Source organism: Crocuta crocuta, unplaced genomic scaffold, assembly GCF_008692635.1.
Source record: "Crocuta crocuta isolate KB4526 unplaced genomic scaffold, BGI_CrCroc_1.0 scaffold10, whole genome shotgun sequence".
In the NCBI taxonomy this organism is placed as follows: Eukaryota; Metazoa; Chordata; class Mammalia; order Carnivora; family Hyaenidae; genus Crocuta; species Crocuta crocuta.
This window is the reverse complement of record NW_027527551.1, coordinates 7,314,742-7,328,805: the sequence shown is the minus strand read 5'-3', so window position 1 is coordinate 7,328,805 and position 14,064 is coordinate 7,314,742. Positions and strand designations below refer to the sequence as shown.

General features: G+C 38.5%; 1 protein-coding gene across 6 annotated transcripts in view; it reads right to left on the bottom strand.

Annotated features, from left to right (window-relative positions):
• Window positions 1-442: 442 nt before the first annotated feature.
• Window positions 443-14,064, bottom strand: part of SLC38A6 (solute carrier family 38 member 6) — a 72,761-nt gene continuing 59,139 nt past the window's right edge. For 3 of the 6 annotated variants that reach the window (XM_077768957.1, XM_077768963.1, XM_077768969.1), the window contains one exon: window positions 13,777-14,064. This exon is cut by the window's right edge and continues 1 nt beyond it. In XM_077768957.1, coding sequence (XP_077625083.1) covers window positions 13,986-14,064 — 79 coding nt within the window. In that variant the 3' untranslated portion in view covers window positions 13,777-13,985. Of the gene's footprint in view, window positions 682-7,179; window positions 8,745-13,776 lie in introns of those variants that run through there. The other 3 variants (XM_077768978.1, XM_077768962.1, XM_077768964.1) reach the window with 3 other exon arrangements.

The following is a 14,064-nucleotide window of genomic DNA, read 5'->3' as shown; positions in this document are numbered from 1 at the left end:
CTGACAGCCTGCTTGGGATTCTTTCTGTCTCTCTCTGCCTCTCCCCTGCTCATGCTCACTCTCTCAAACAAACATTAAAGGAAGTAACAAAAGAGAGGCATTTCCCTGCAGGTCTAATTGCAGACTAATCAAGAAAGACCTTAGATCATTGAGAGGACATTGGAGAGCTACTGAGGTGGCAACCTAACTTGTCTCGCTGTGAGGGCCAAATGAGGTTGGTCCAATCACATCTTCATATGGGGACGATCTCACAACCATCTCTGGGAGGAAGCAGGGGCTTATGTTTTTCTGGTCATCTCTGGTTTTGAAGTCTACTTTTCCGAGCTTTCTGGCTCACCTGGCTAGCACATACTCTATTCCTGTCCTGCCCCACGTGGCTCCAGGGAAGGGTTTACGCACACGCAATCCAGCTCACACAAGGCATTTCTGTGTATAGCTTTTATTGGTTTCAGGAGACAGAGGGAGGCAAGTTAAAACTGAATATTGGACATTTCTGGTCTTAAAATACCCTTCAGCCACCTTTTACTCACACGCTCCAGACTCCCACCACTGGCTTAACACCGGCTACCTCTTTCCTTCTGCTTCTCAACTCCCATATCCACGTTCTCTTTTACAAAGAGTGCTTTAGATATTTCTTCAACTTCTTCTTCTCCTGCCAATCCATTCTCGTAAGGTCTCACCCTGTTTAAAAAAAAAAAAAAACTGAGGTAAATTAACATAATATAAAATTAACATTTTAAATTATACAATTCATAGGCACTTAGTAAACTGTTGTGAAAGCATATAGGGTCTCACTTTTTATCCCCAATGACTTATCAAGATAGTTTCCCACACAAAGACATGAAAGATTTGTCCCTAAGAGTTATATTTTTTTAAGATTTTATGTTTTTCAGTAATCTCTACACCCAATGTGAGGCTTGAACCTATAAGCCTGAGATCAAGAGTCGCATGCTCTACCCACTGAGCCAGTTAGGCACCTCCTAAGAGAAATTTAGAGTGCCAGGTCCTTCCCCTCCCTTAAGCCTGTCCTTCCACGGATATAAGTCTTTTGGCATTTGAGGAAAAGATGTCACTAAACAGCTACTTATCCTTTTGGAGAAGGAGCTATAATTTGTGGGGGGGAAATGGTTGTGAAACATTTAAAATGGATTTTTTTCACAGAAGGTGATATTTACAAAACTAATTTTCAGCTTTATTTACTACTCAATGGAATATCAACAACTTATTTGTGAACCATTGAGCAAATACATATTTATATATTTATATATATAAATTTAACATTTGTTCATATTTGTTTGTTAAATATATATAAATACATATGTGGAGAGCAAAACAAATATGAACCAAATGTCAAATTTCAGCGGTGGGTATATGGGCATATTATCCCAACTTAGATGTATGCTTGAAACTTTTCATAATAAAAAGTTGGGAAAAACTCATGGAGTAGAGCTTTTTATTTAGATAATTTATACTAAATGGTATACAAATGTATTATTCATGACATTTTAGGATATGAAGGGTACTGGACACATGTTTGGTGTCAGCTGCAGTCCTTATACTGAATTATTCAAAGTAAGTAAACCTGATAATAGATCCAAGGACGGGCTGACCTAAACAATAAGAGAATCCTGGGAGAGCAGTAGCAGTGGACAGCACCACTCCTCAGAACATCACACACAGGCCACCTCCTTTCCTGGGAATAGCACACACATAAAGGGCATAACTTTCTCATGGCATTCATTAAAGCCATCAGGAAACTCCCTGAACACACAATGAAGTAAGACTGAACAAATATTTACTGAGCACCAATTAAGTGAACTTATGGTATTAGGTGTGTGTACATGCCAATATAGTATGCACAGAACATGGTTTCTGTTTTGGGGTTAATTACAACTGAGTCAGGGAGAGAAGGTGCTTAAAAGCTGTGAAAAGCCAAATAACACCACAAAATTTGAAGAGCAATGATTACATTGCTGGTGAAAGTGTAACTTAGTAAAACCTTTCATGAAGAGCAATTTAGTAATACCTACCAAAATTAGAATTGGGCATACCCTTTGACTCAGAATTCCAGTTAAATGGGTATGAATTTATCCTATAAATATGTTCATTCGTGTGCTACATGATATATGTATAAAGCTAATAACTAAGCATTATATAAAACAGCAAAATTTTAAAAAACTATGCATTGATAGGAAACATTAAATTATGGTACATGCATTAACAAAATACTATGTGGCTGTTAAAAAGAGTTAGGCAGGCTTCTATGTATTGATACAGAATAATCCCCAAAACATGAGGTTGAAGCAAAAATAGACAAGTGGGACTACATCAAATTTAAAAGTTTCTGTGCAAAAAAGGAAATAATCAAGACAATAAAAAGTCAACCTATAGAATGGGAGAAAATATTTACAGAACATATCTTACCTGATAAAGAGCTAATATCCAAAGTATGTAAGAACTCCAACTTAATAACAAAAAAAGCAAATAACTCTATTTAAAAAAGGGCAAAGGACTTGAAAAACCTTTCTCCAAAGACATACAAATGGCCAATGGGTATATGAAAAGATGCTCAATGTCCTTGTTACGGAAATGCAAATCAAAGCCATAATGAGATGTCACCTCACATCTGTTAAGATGGTCATTATAAAAAAAAAATCAGAAAACAACAAATGCTAGTGAAGATGTAGAGAAATTGGAACCCTCGTGCATTGGTGGGAATGTAACATGGTACAGCTATTATGGGAAACCGTATGGAGGTTCCTCAAAAAAATTAACAAAACTACCTTATGAACCAGCACTTCTACTTCTTTGAATTTATCCAAAAGAACTGAATGAGATATTTGTACTAACATGTCTATTACAGCATTAACCACAATAGCCAAGATGCAGAAACAATCTAAATGTCCACAGATAGATGAATGGATAAAGAACTTGTGGTACATACATACAATGGAGGATTAAGTAGCCTTAATAAAGAAGGAAATCTTGCCATAGGCTACAACATGCAGGACACTTGAAGACACTATGCTAAGTGAAATAAGCTGTCACAAAGTACAAATACTGCATGATTCAACTAAAGCGGTCAAACTGATATAAGCAGAAATATAATGATGGTAGCCAGGGCTGGGGGAAGGGGAAAATGAGGATTTTTGTTCAATGGGCCTAGAGTTTTAGTCATGCAAGATGAAAAAGTTCTAGAGATCTACTGTATGTATAATAATATGCATATAACAATAGTATTACAATCTTAAAGGTTTATTAAGAGGGAAGATTACCTGTTCCATTTTTTTTTTTTACAATCAAAATAGTATGTCTATACATATCTTTAAATATATCTCTAAGTAAAAAGAAGTCAAGATACAGAGGATTGCACATTGTATGCCAACATTTGTGTGTATGTTCATCCTATATACATAGTTCACTAGGCTTAACATATATTTGCAAAGATGACAGAAAGTCCTAAAAGTGGTTGCTACAATGAGGAAAAATGGATGCTTGGGGCAGATGTTGAAGACAGGCAATTTTGTCAATTTTGAATTTGTACCAATTAAATTTGAATATTACCAATCAAAAAATAGAACACAAAGCAATTTATATATAAAAAAGGAAAATATATTATAGGGTACTAATGACACATACCAGAAGAATTATCTAGATAACAAGAGAGAAGTTGGAGTGGAAAATGCAGTATTCACAAGGTGGAATGTGAGCTGGGCCTTGAGGAATGGGATGTGTTTGGATAGAGAGAGGAGAGCAGGAAGGACAGTCCAGGTGTGTATGTAGAGGTTAGAGTGGGGAGAGGACATGGGAAGTAAACATGGAGAAGCAGGGTAATGAAAGGCAAATCAAGTGCCAGACAGTGAGACAGTTTCAGCATATTGTAGAATGTAGATACAAGAGAAAAGAATGAAATACAGTTTCGGAGATGATGCACGTGGATGTGGAATTAATGGTGGGCAGTAGGGAACCACTGTAAGCTCTTGAGCAGGGAAGTCGTATTATGAAAGCAGGAGATCAGTGGATAAAACATACAAAATAAGCCAAAAGACAGACAACTGGCATAAGGCTGATGCAGCAATCCAGGAGTTGCCCATTGCAATCATCTGGGAAGCTTTAAAAATATATATTGATGCTGGGGCGCCTGGGTGGCTCAGTTGGTTAAGTATCTGACTTTGGCTCAGGTCACGATCTCACGGTTTGTGGGTTCAAGCCCCGCATCAGGCTCTGTGCTGACAGCTCAGACCCTGGAGCCTGCTTCAGATTCTGTGTCTCCCTCTCTCTCTGACCCTCCCCTGCTCACACTGTCTCTTAGAAATAAAACATTAAAAAATTATATATATATGTGTGTGTGTGTGTGTGTGTGTGTCTAGGTCTCTGCTGCCAGAGATTGATTTAATTGGTTTGGAGTGGAGCCTGAACATTGTCATTATTGAAAGTTCCCCGAGTGATTTTAATGAACAGCATGGGTTGAACATAACTGTAATAATCCAGGCACAAAGAGATGAAGGCTAAGTTTCAGGAACTGGCAGGAGGTTGGGGACAGGATAAAAGCACACCAGGAGACATGTCCAAGGAAGAACTGATGTGCTGACAGATTGGAGGTAAAGAGTGAAAAGATATACATAGTCTGTTAGATTTATGCATTCATTCAACAGATATTTAAGTCCCACCCAAGTACCAGGTACCATACCGAGCTCAAAGGATTTATTGAGGAACAAGACAGACTAGCGCCAGTTCTTCAGAAACCTGTGGTCTAGTGGACACAGACAACATACAGGACTTCCAGAGATGGCCCGTTAACTGGGTCTGAAGCTATCAAGCGTGACCACATGCTGGGGGCTGCTTGTGGACATCAAGTGGTTGGGGAGACTTCTCTGAGCCGGGGATACTTGAGCTGAGGCTTGAGTGATGAGGAGCTGAGCCTTTGAAGAGAGATGGTCTAGGAAAAACAGTAAGTACGAGGGAACGACTGTGGCATGTTCAAGGCACAGAAAGTGTGTACAATGCGAGAAGAGTGAAAGATGGATGGGAGACGAGCACAGAGAAATATGTAGTTACAGACCAAATAGAGCCGTGTGGGCCGTGGCACAGATTTCATTCTCACTGAGATGGGAGGCCCTTGGAGAAAATTAAGCAGAGTAGTGACGTGATCTGATTTACATTAAAAATTTTTTTTACATTTATTTATTATTGATAGAGCACAAACAGGGGAGGGACAGAGAGAGAAGGGGACACAGAATCTGAAGCCGGCTCCAGGCTCTGAGCAGCAAGCTGTCGGCACAGAGCCCAAGGCGGGGCCCAAACCCACAAACCGTGAGATCATGACCTGAGCCGAAGTTGGATCCTCAACCGACTGAGCCACCCAGGCGCCCCGATTTACATTTTTGAGCAACCACTTTGGTGCAGTGTGAAAACGGACTGCAGGTGGCAGGAATGAGAGCAAGAAAACTGGTTAGAAGGATAGATTAGAGCATGAGGGATGCTGACAGGCAAACTGTGGAGGGCACCAGACTTGAATGTGTTGAATTTAGGTAACTGTGCAGCATCCAAGCAGAAACGTCCCAGGACAAGTTGACAAATGGGAAGTAGGTGGGACTTTAGCTTGTACCTACTGACTTGGAGACACTTCCAGGAGGACTGAAGAAATGCATGTTAGATGACGCTACGGGACTATGGCAACTTTACCCAAGAAGGGGACTAGTAACAACTTGGGAGAGAAGTCTCTAGCGGTGGCTCCAGGGCTCTTGTCTTACTGAACATGTTTATCTGTGAATAGGACAAGGAAATGGCAGGATGTCAACAAGCAGGGGGCAAGGATACACTGGAATCAAAACTTTAAAAAAAGATCTCAATGGCTGGAAGAATGTGCTGAAGTTAACAAGACAAAATTTAACCTATATAGATAGATAACAAGTGTGTGTGTTATATATGTAATATATATTCCTTCATACTTAAAAAAATTAAAATCAATAGTGAAAGACCTAGAAATCTGGCAGTTCACCTCAAAGAGACCTAGGGCTTTTACTGATGACATACTTTACAAGCCTAAAGTGTAAAGTCATTGTGAAAAAGCTGATGTAAAATCAGAGGAATTGACATTATTACAAAACTACAATTACTTTTCTGGGGAATAATACATCAGTAGTGAAAATAAATTGCATTGATCAAGATTATTTCTAGAACACTATTTTTTTTTTTTTCAGGCTGCTGATTAAATGGCTGATCAGATGGCTGAAGAAGGGAGAGGAGATACGGGATTTGAGGAACAAAAACTACATATATTCAATTCAGTGCTTAACAGTATACTCAAACTTTCCCCAAATGTTGTGTTATTTAACTTGAGGAAATAAAGTGTATTTCGCCTGGTTGAGAGACAGTTTAGTCTTCAAACATTAAAGTCTTAAGAGATTAAAGAAACTTGTCAAAATTAGACAAAAAGAGGTAGAGCTGGGATATGAACACAGGTAAATAGGATTTCAGAATCTTTATTAAAAAAAAAAAAAGTCTTGGGGCGCCTGGGTGGCTTAGTTGGTTAAGCATCCGACTTCGGCTGAAGTTGATCTCACGGTTTGTGGGTTCGAGCTCCGCGTTGCTGTGCTGACAGTTGGCTTAGAGCCTGGAGCCTGCTTCTGATTCTGTGTCTCCCTCTCTCTCTGCCCCTCCCCTGCTCATGCTCTGTGTGTGTCTCTCTCAAAAATAAACATTAAAATTTAAAAATCTGTCTATAAATATATGAAACTATAGATATAGGTCTATTTTTAAAAAAATAATTTGTCAGGTTAGCTAACACACAGTGTACACAGTGTAGTCTTGGATTCAGGAGTAGATTCCTGTGATTCATCACTTACAACACCCAGTGATCATCCCACAAGTGCCCTCCTCAATGCCCATCACCCATTTTCTCCATTCCAACCCCCCACTCCCATCAATCCTCAGTTTGTTCTCTGTAATTAAGAATCTCTTATGGTTTGCCTCTCTCTCTCTCTGTTTGTAACTTATTTTTCCTTCCCTTCCCCTATGGTCTTCGTTAAGTTTCTCAAATGCCACATGTGAGTGAGAACATAGGATATCTATCTTTTTCTGACTTATTTCACTTAGCATAATATCCTCCAATTTCATCCATTGTTGCAAATGGCAAGATTTCATTCTTCATCACTGAGTAGTATTCCACTCTGTGTGTGTGTGTGTGTATACATACACACTATATCTTCTTTATCCATTCATCAGTTGATGGACATTTGGGCTCTTTCCATAATTTGGTTATTGTTGACAATGCTGCTATAAACATTGAGTACAAGTGCCCCTACAAGTCAGCACTCCGTATCCTTTGGATAAATTCCTAGTAGTGCTACTGCTGAGGCATAGGGTAATTCTATTTTTAATTTTTTGAGGAACCTTGATACTGTTTTCCTGAATGGCTATACCAGTTTGCCTTCCCACCAACAGTGCAAGAAGGTTCCCCTTCTCCACATCCTCACCAACATCTGTTGTTTCCTAAGTTGTTAATTTTAGCCACTCTGACCAGTGTGAGATGGTATCTTAATTTGGTTTTGATTTGTATTTCTCTGATGATGAGTGATGTTAAGTGTCTTTTCAAGTGTCTATTAGCCATCTGGATGTCTTGTTCGGAAAAGTGTCTATTCATATCTTCTGCCCATTTCTTCACTCGATTATTTGTTTTTTGTTGTTGAGTTTGGTAAGTTCTTTATAGTCTTTGGATACTAACCCTTTATGTTTTTTGCAAATATCTTCTCCCATTCTGTGGGTTGCCTTTTAGTTTTGTTGATTGTTTCCTTTGCTGTGCAGAAGCTTTTAATCTTGATGGTATCCCAACAGTTCATTTTTGCTTTTATTTCCCTTGCCTTTGGAGACGTGTCAAGTAAGAAGTTGCTGCAGCTGAGGTCAAAGAGGCTGTTGCCCATTTTCTCCTTTAGGATTTTGATGGTTTCCTGTCTCACATTTAGGTCTTTCCTTCATTTTGGATTTATTTTCATGTACAGTGTAAGAAAGTGGTCCAATTTCATTCTTCAGCATGTTGCTGTCCAGTTCTCCCAGCGCCATTTGCTAAAGAGACTGTCATTCTTCCATTGGATACTCTTTACTGCTTTGTTGAAGACAAGTTGGGCATACATTTGTAGGCCCATTTCTGGGTCCTCTATTCTATTTGTCTATGTGTCTGTTTTTGTGCCAATACCATACTGTCTTGATGATTACAGCTTTGTAGTCAGGCTAAAGTCTGGGATCGTGATGCCTCCAGTTTGGTTTTCTTTTTCGACATTACTTTGGCTATTTGGGGTCTTTTGTGGTTCCACGTAAATTTTAGGATTGTTTCTTCTAGCTCTGTGAAGAATGCTGGCACTATTTTGATTGAGATTGCATTTGTATAGATTACTTTGGATAGTATCAACATTTTAACAATATTTGTTCTTTCAATCCATGAGCATGAAATGTTTTCCCACTTCTTTATGTCTTCTTCAATTTCTTTCATAAGCTTTCTATAGCTTTCAGCATTCAGATCTTTTACCTCTTTGGTTAGGCTTATTCCCAGGTATTTTACAGTTCTTGGTGCAATTTAAATGGAATCGATTCCTCGATATCTCTTTCTGCTGCTTCATTATTGGTGTATAGAAATGCAACTGATTTCTGTACATTGATTTCATATCCTGCAACTTTGCTGAATTCATGTATTAGTTCTAGCAATTTTTTGGTTGTCTTTGGGTTTTCCATGTAGAATATCACATCATCTGCAAAAAGTAAAAGTTTGATGACTTCTTTGCCAATTTAGATGCCTCTTATTTCATTCTGTTGTCTAATTACTGAGGCTAGGACTTAGATCTATGTTTTCCTTTGCATTAAGCAGTTGCATTACCAGGTCCATTTTGAAAGGGTTCAGTCAGAAAATTCCAAGTTTTATTTGAGTTTTTTTTTTCAGGCAAGAAATTCAGGGGTCTTATTTAACTTCACAGCTTTAGGACTAGTGCAACTCTTAGTATGTATTATGTGCTCAGGAAATATTTGCTCAATGAATTAGCCAGGCTCCTTGCCTGTGTTGTGCACTGGTCCACTGATCAGTAGAAGACAAGACACACATACATTTAAACAAGTGAGAAACATTTCTCTGCAGGTCTTTTTTCTTTATACCACCCCCTATGATAATGCCTTTTCATTCACTCGTCTTTTTTCCCCTGGCAACTCAATTTCCCTCTCCACCCCTTTCCTTTGTCCCACGGGTGAAAAAAATTTCTCCCGCTTGTCCACCTGGCCACCAGCCAACGTGAGCCTTCCTGTTCCCCATAAGTGCTCATCTTGATGGACAGTCTCGCAAACTAGGACAGTGGATCATGACAGTAAAAACACACATCAGATTGTTCAGAAAGAGTGACTGCAATGAGGAAACCATATCCAAAATGTCTTTACTCATCCTTCACAAAAACTTTTTCTTATTTTCCCCCCTTCATTATGGGAAGACTACAGGAGGATAATGGTGGAAAAACGAATAAACTGTGTTTAAATTAGAAACAATTTTTTCAGTACTGCAACAGGTTCTGAGAAGTAGTAAGACCAAAAATTATGACACCTAAATTTTAGGCAGAGTAACTGGCAGGAAATGAAGTCTTTCCTCAGTAGGGCTAATTCTAACCCAGGCAGAGTGCTGTCAACATGCCACGAAGAAAATGAGGTTAAAATTAACTGTTTGAATCCTTTTGTTTCTAGCATCTATTTTCCATCTCTACATACTTTACTGGCACTGTCAGCACTAGAGACCTCACACCCAGCTACCCAAGGTTATCTAGTAACCTGATCTCACAAATACACAGGGTGAGAACGGAGAAGAGAAAAATCTGTTTACCTTAAAAAGAGATCTTCCAAATTCTTTAACATCTCATACAGTGGTCACCATTTCATTTGTGCTCACATAACCTTTTTCCTAGGCTCTAAAATGAATTGTTTCAGGGCCAAATAGCTATAGCACTTCCACGAATGGGGGAGGAGGGACATGCACATTTCAAATACAGAATAGTACTGGTGCAAAGGTCACATGGAGAAAGAAATGAATCTTTCCCAAATGATCTCTGCTCACATCAGAGATCACCCCCCAAATGGGGGAGAAGAAAAATGTTCTTAAAGGTTTATATACAGGTAAATATAGAAGATGAGGTTTTGCAAAGGTAAAAATGTTTTTAGAAGCACATGAAGGCCAGTGATTGGCTGATAACTTCTTTAAAGGCATGTATAAAGTTTACCTGAAAATGGATGGTACACTTCTGCTTTTCCATTCGTGAATTTACCAGGGTACTCAACTTAAATTTAAGAAGTGTCATGGTAGAAGAAACAAAGGAGCAAACAAAACCAGAGAGTTGGGCTGCTCTGGTAACAAGCTACCCATCAAATGCCAGTTAGGAATCGCCACAGTAGAGAATGTACAGTACTTTCAAGACCGAGTCTATACCCAGATTGTGCTGAATTTCAGATTTTGCTTCTAGATGGAAAGGCAAAAAAACCTACAAAGATTTCCAGACCTTGGGTGTTTAAAGGGCCTTCACACAGTAAATCAACCTACTCCTGTCTTGTTTTCTCCACAGCCAGACTGAAATAATACAGCACCAGCAGAGGTGTGAATTACCCCCATTCATCTTAATGGAGTGTTAACTTCAAAGGCTTGTTTTAACCATTTAAATGCTAAGCTCATGAGTAAACATTCCGCTAAAAAAAAGGTACAATTTAAACATTCACCTTCAACATACGAAAGTAATTTATATTCTCAGCACTTCGTTTTTTAATTTAGCAAACAAGTCTCCAACTGTTAGAAAAGCATATATTTTGTGCTTTACTTAGTTTTATTTTAAATAGTTCTTACCTAATAAATTATGAACATTAAGCCCATAATGCGAGGGCCTATATTTCCCAGGAAAAATGCTGCGGGAGTACTTGAACGAGGGTTTTTGGTAATCCTAGTGAAGGGGGCACTGCTCTTACCTGCCATCTTATTAGCTTCCTCCAAACTCACAGAGAAAGCTGCGACTCCAAACAGGCAACCAGATAAGGCAGAATATTGAAGTGAAATACAAGAAAAAAACACTTCCGCAAATATTATCTCTTGATATCAACTACATTTTGTGTTCAACAGGTTACTTGTTCCTTTGCCAAACCTCTCATGATCCTATCCCACGAGCAGGTGACAAATGTATAAACTGATGCCCAGCTGTCATCACACTTAACATTTGCCCCACAGGGCGCCCTTGCATCTGTTGCAGATTTAGGGTTATTTTGGTATTCCTGGAATTAGATTTATGTAAGCAGCTGAACACCTATTTGTGTTTGGATCTATAATTTCATAAACAGAAAAAAGAGGGTACAAGAATTAGCTTATCAGATTGATGGGCTCTGGCTGACCTGAAGCCACAAGGGAAACCATGTCTGGGTGTGCCCCTGGGACCATGCTAAGTGCCCAGTTTCAGGAAGACATTAGTAGGAGAGCACAGCTGGGGCAGAACTGCAGGAAAACACTAAAAAGAGTACATATGGGGCCGGCTCTCCTGTGAGTGAAGGCTAGAGAAAGATTCGAAACATATTAGTTGTACAAGATGGGAGATGAAGAAATTCCCTGTCTCTGTTTGAAAGCAAATTTGTTTTACTGGTCCAGATGAAGGGATGGAGAAAAGGGGATAAATATCTGATCTAAGAGTCTGTTTTGGTCTGCACCTAATGTATACAGGGTCATTTAATTTTCTCACACAACCGTATATAATTGGTATTAACTCCATTTAATACCTGTATGAAAGTGGAGGTTTGGAGAGGTTAAGTACTTGCCTACACTCACTGAGATTTGCATCTAAGTCTTCCTAACTCCCAAACTTGGATTTTTTCCATTATACTGTGCTGATCCAAAGTTGCCAAGAACTATCTTAACTCAAAAGAGAAGCTCGGTTGTCAATTTTCCAGCCCATTTCCTAAGTGGGAAGCAAAGGGACACCTGCAAAAGTGTGTATTTCCATTCATGCAAATTGGTGCTTTGCATGCAATCCCCTACTTTACATGTGCACAGGGGTAAAATTAGATTTTCACTGATACACCCTGGCTTTGGTAGGCTGCTAAAAAGGTGCCTTTCACATAGAACACTCATGGGGAGGAGAGATCTAGCTTCCACTTTCCAACCAGAAGCAAGCTACATCAATGGGAAACAATGATTTATAACATCTGCACAAAACTAGATATAAATTATCACTATTTGTTTGCCAACTAGAAAGTCACATGTCTTAGAGACAAAAGAGAAAGCTCAGATTGGATTCCACAGCCAATCATCACAGCTCTATGTCCTAATGAACAACAGGAAAATCACAAAACTTTCTTAGGGAAGACTGGGAGGCAGGGCAAAATACCAAATGAAATAATCCCACAGTTTTATTATTAGTGATTGATGTTGACAACATTAACCCACAGCTAAGATTCAATTTTGGATATAAACCTAACACATGGATTTCTTAAAAAACAAATGAAATATTGACTCAGTACACTGAATCACACTAAAAACTTCTGCCTGTGATAAACACTGTTAAGAGAATGAGAAGGCGAGCCATGGAATGGTTGAGAATTTTTGCAAAACAGATTATCTGATAAAGGACTGGCATCTAAAATATACAAAGAATGCTTAAAAGTCAACAATGAGAAAATAAACCAATTTAAAAACTGGGCAAAAGATCCAAACCTCACCCAAGAAAATCTACAGATGGCAAATAAGCATATGACAAGATGCTCCACATCATGTGTCATTAGGGAAATGCAAATTGAAACAATGAGATATAACTATACACCCATTAGAATGGCAAAAATCCAAACCACTGACGACGCCAAATGCTGGCGAGGATATGGAACAACAGGAACTCTCATTCATTGCTGTCAGAAATGTAATCTATTGCAGGCAGTTTGGAAGGCAGTTTGGCAGTTCCTTACACAACTAAACATATTCTTACCATATGATGCAGCAATTGTGCTCTTTGGTATCAACCCAAATAAGCTGAAACTTCTATCCATACAAAAACCTGTACACACTTTATTCGTAACTTTGAAAGCCAGGTCTTTCAACAGGTGAAGGAAAAAACAAACTGGCATATCTATACAGTGGAATATTATTCAATCATAAAAAGAAAGGAGCTATATGAAAATGCATGGAGGAAACTTAACTGCATTTTTTTAAGTTAAAGAGCCAGTGTGAAAAACCGGTTAGATAGTATATAATTCCAACTATATGACATTCTAGAAAAGGATCACAGCGAAAGGCTCATAGTTTTTATGAAGTCAGTCAAAAGATCAGTGGTTGCCAATGACTGCATCAACAGCAAACTCTAAGGCAAAGTATGTACTTTAGTAAATAATACTGTATCAAGAGGCGTGTGGGTGGCCGAGTTGGTTAAGCACCCGACTCTTGATGTTGGCTCAGGTCGTGATCTCCTGGTTCATGAGTTTCAGCCCTACGTTGGGCTCTGTGCTGCCAGCGTGGACCCTGCTTGGTATTCTCTCTCTCTCTCTCTCTCTCACAAAATGAATAAATAAACTTAAAAAATTTTTAAAAATACTGTATCAATATTGGCTAGTCAAGTATAACAAACGTACCATACGAATGCAAGATTTCAATAATATGGGAAATTACAGGTGTGTTGGGGGTCAGAGGATATATGAGAACTCTACCTTCTGCTTAATACTTTTGTAAACATTAAATCTACCCTAAAAAATAAAGCGTATTAATTTTTTAAAAACCACAAAGATTAACCTAATATATCGAAGAGCATTTTGAATTTTATTTTAATTAAAACTGCTATAAACCCACTTTCCCCTACCTACTCCCATTTTGTTCTGCTCTTCAGTTAGTAACATTTATAAAAATGTTTACCCATATAAAAAGGATTTATCTAAGGTGCTTCCCAGAATTATTCCTTCTTGCATATAGAGGTAAATTATTCTTCATAAGAAGTGGGAAAATACTTCTTTCATTTAGTAATCCAATTAAAAATGATGAGTGCTAAACTGAAATTCCCAACCAAAATTCCAAAGATGAGCAAAACAAAA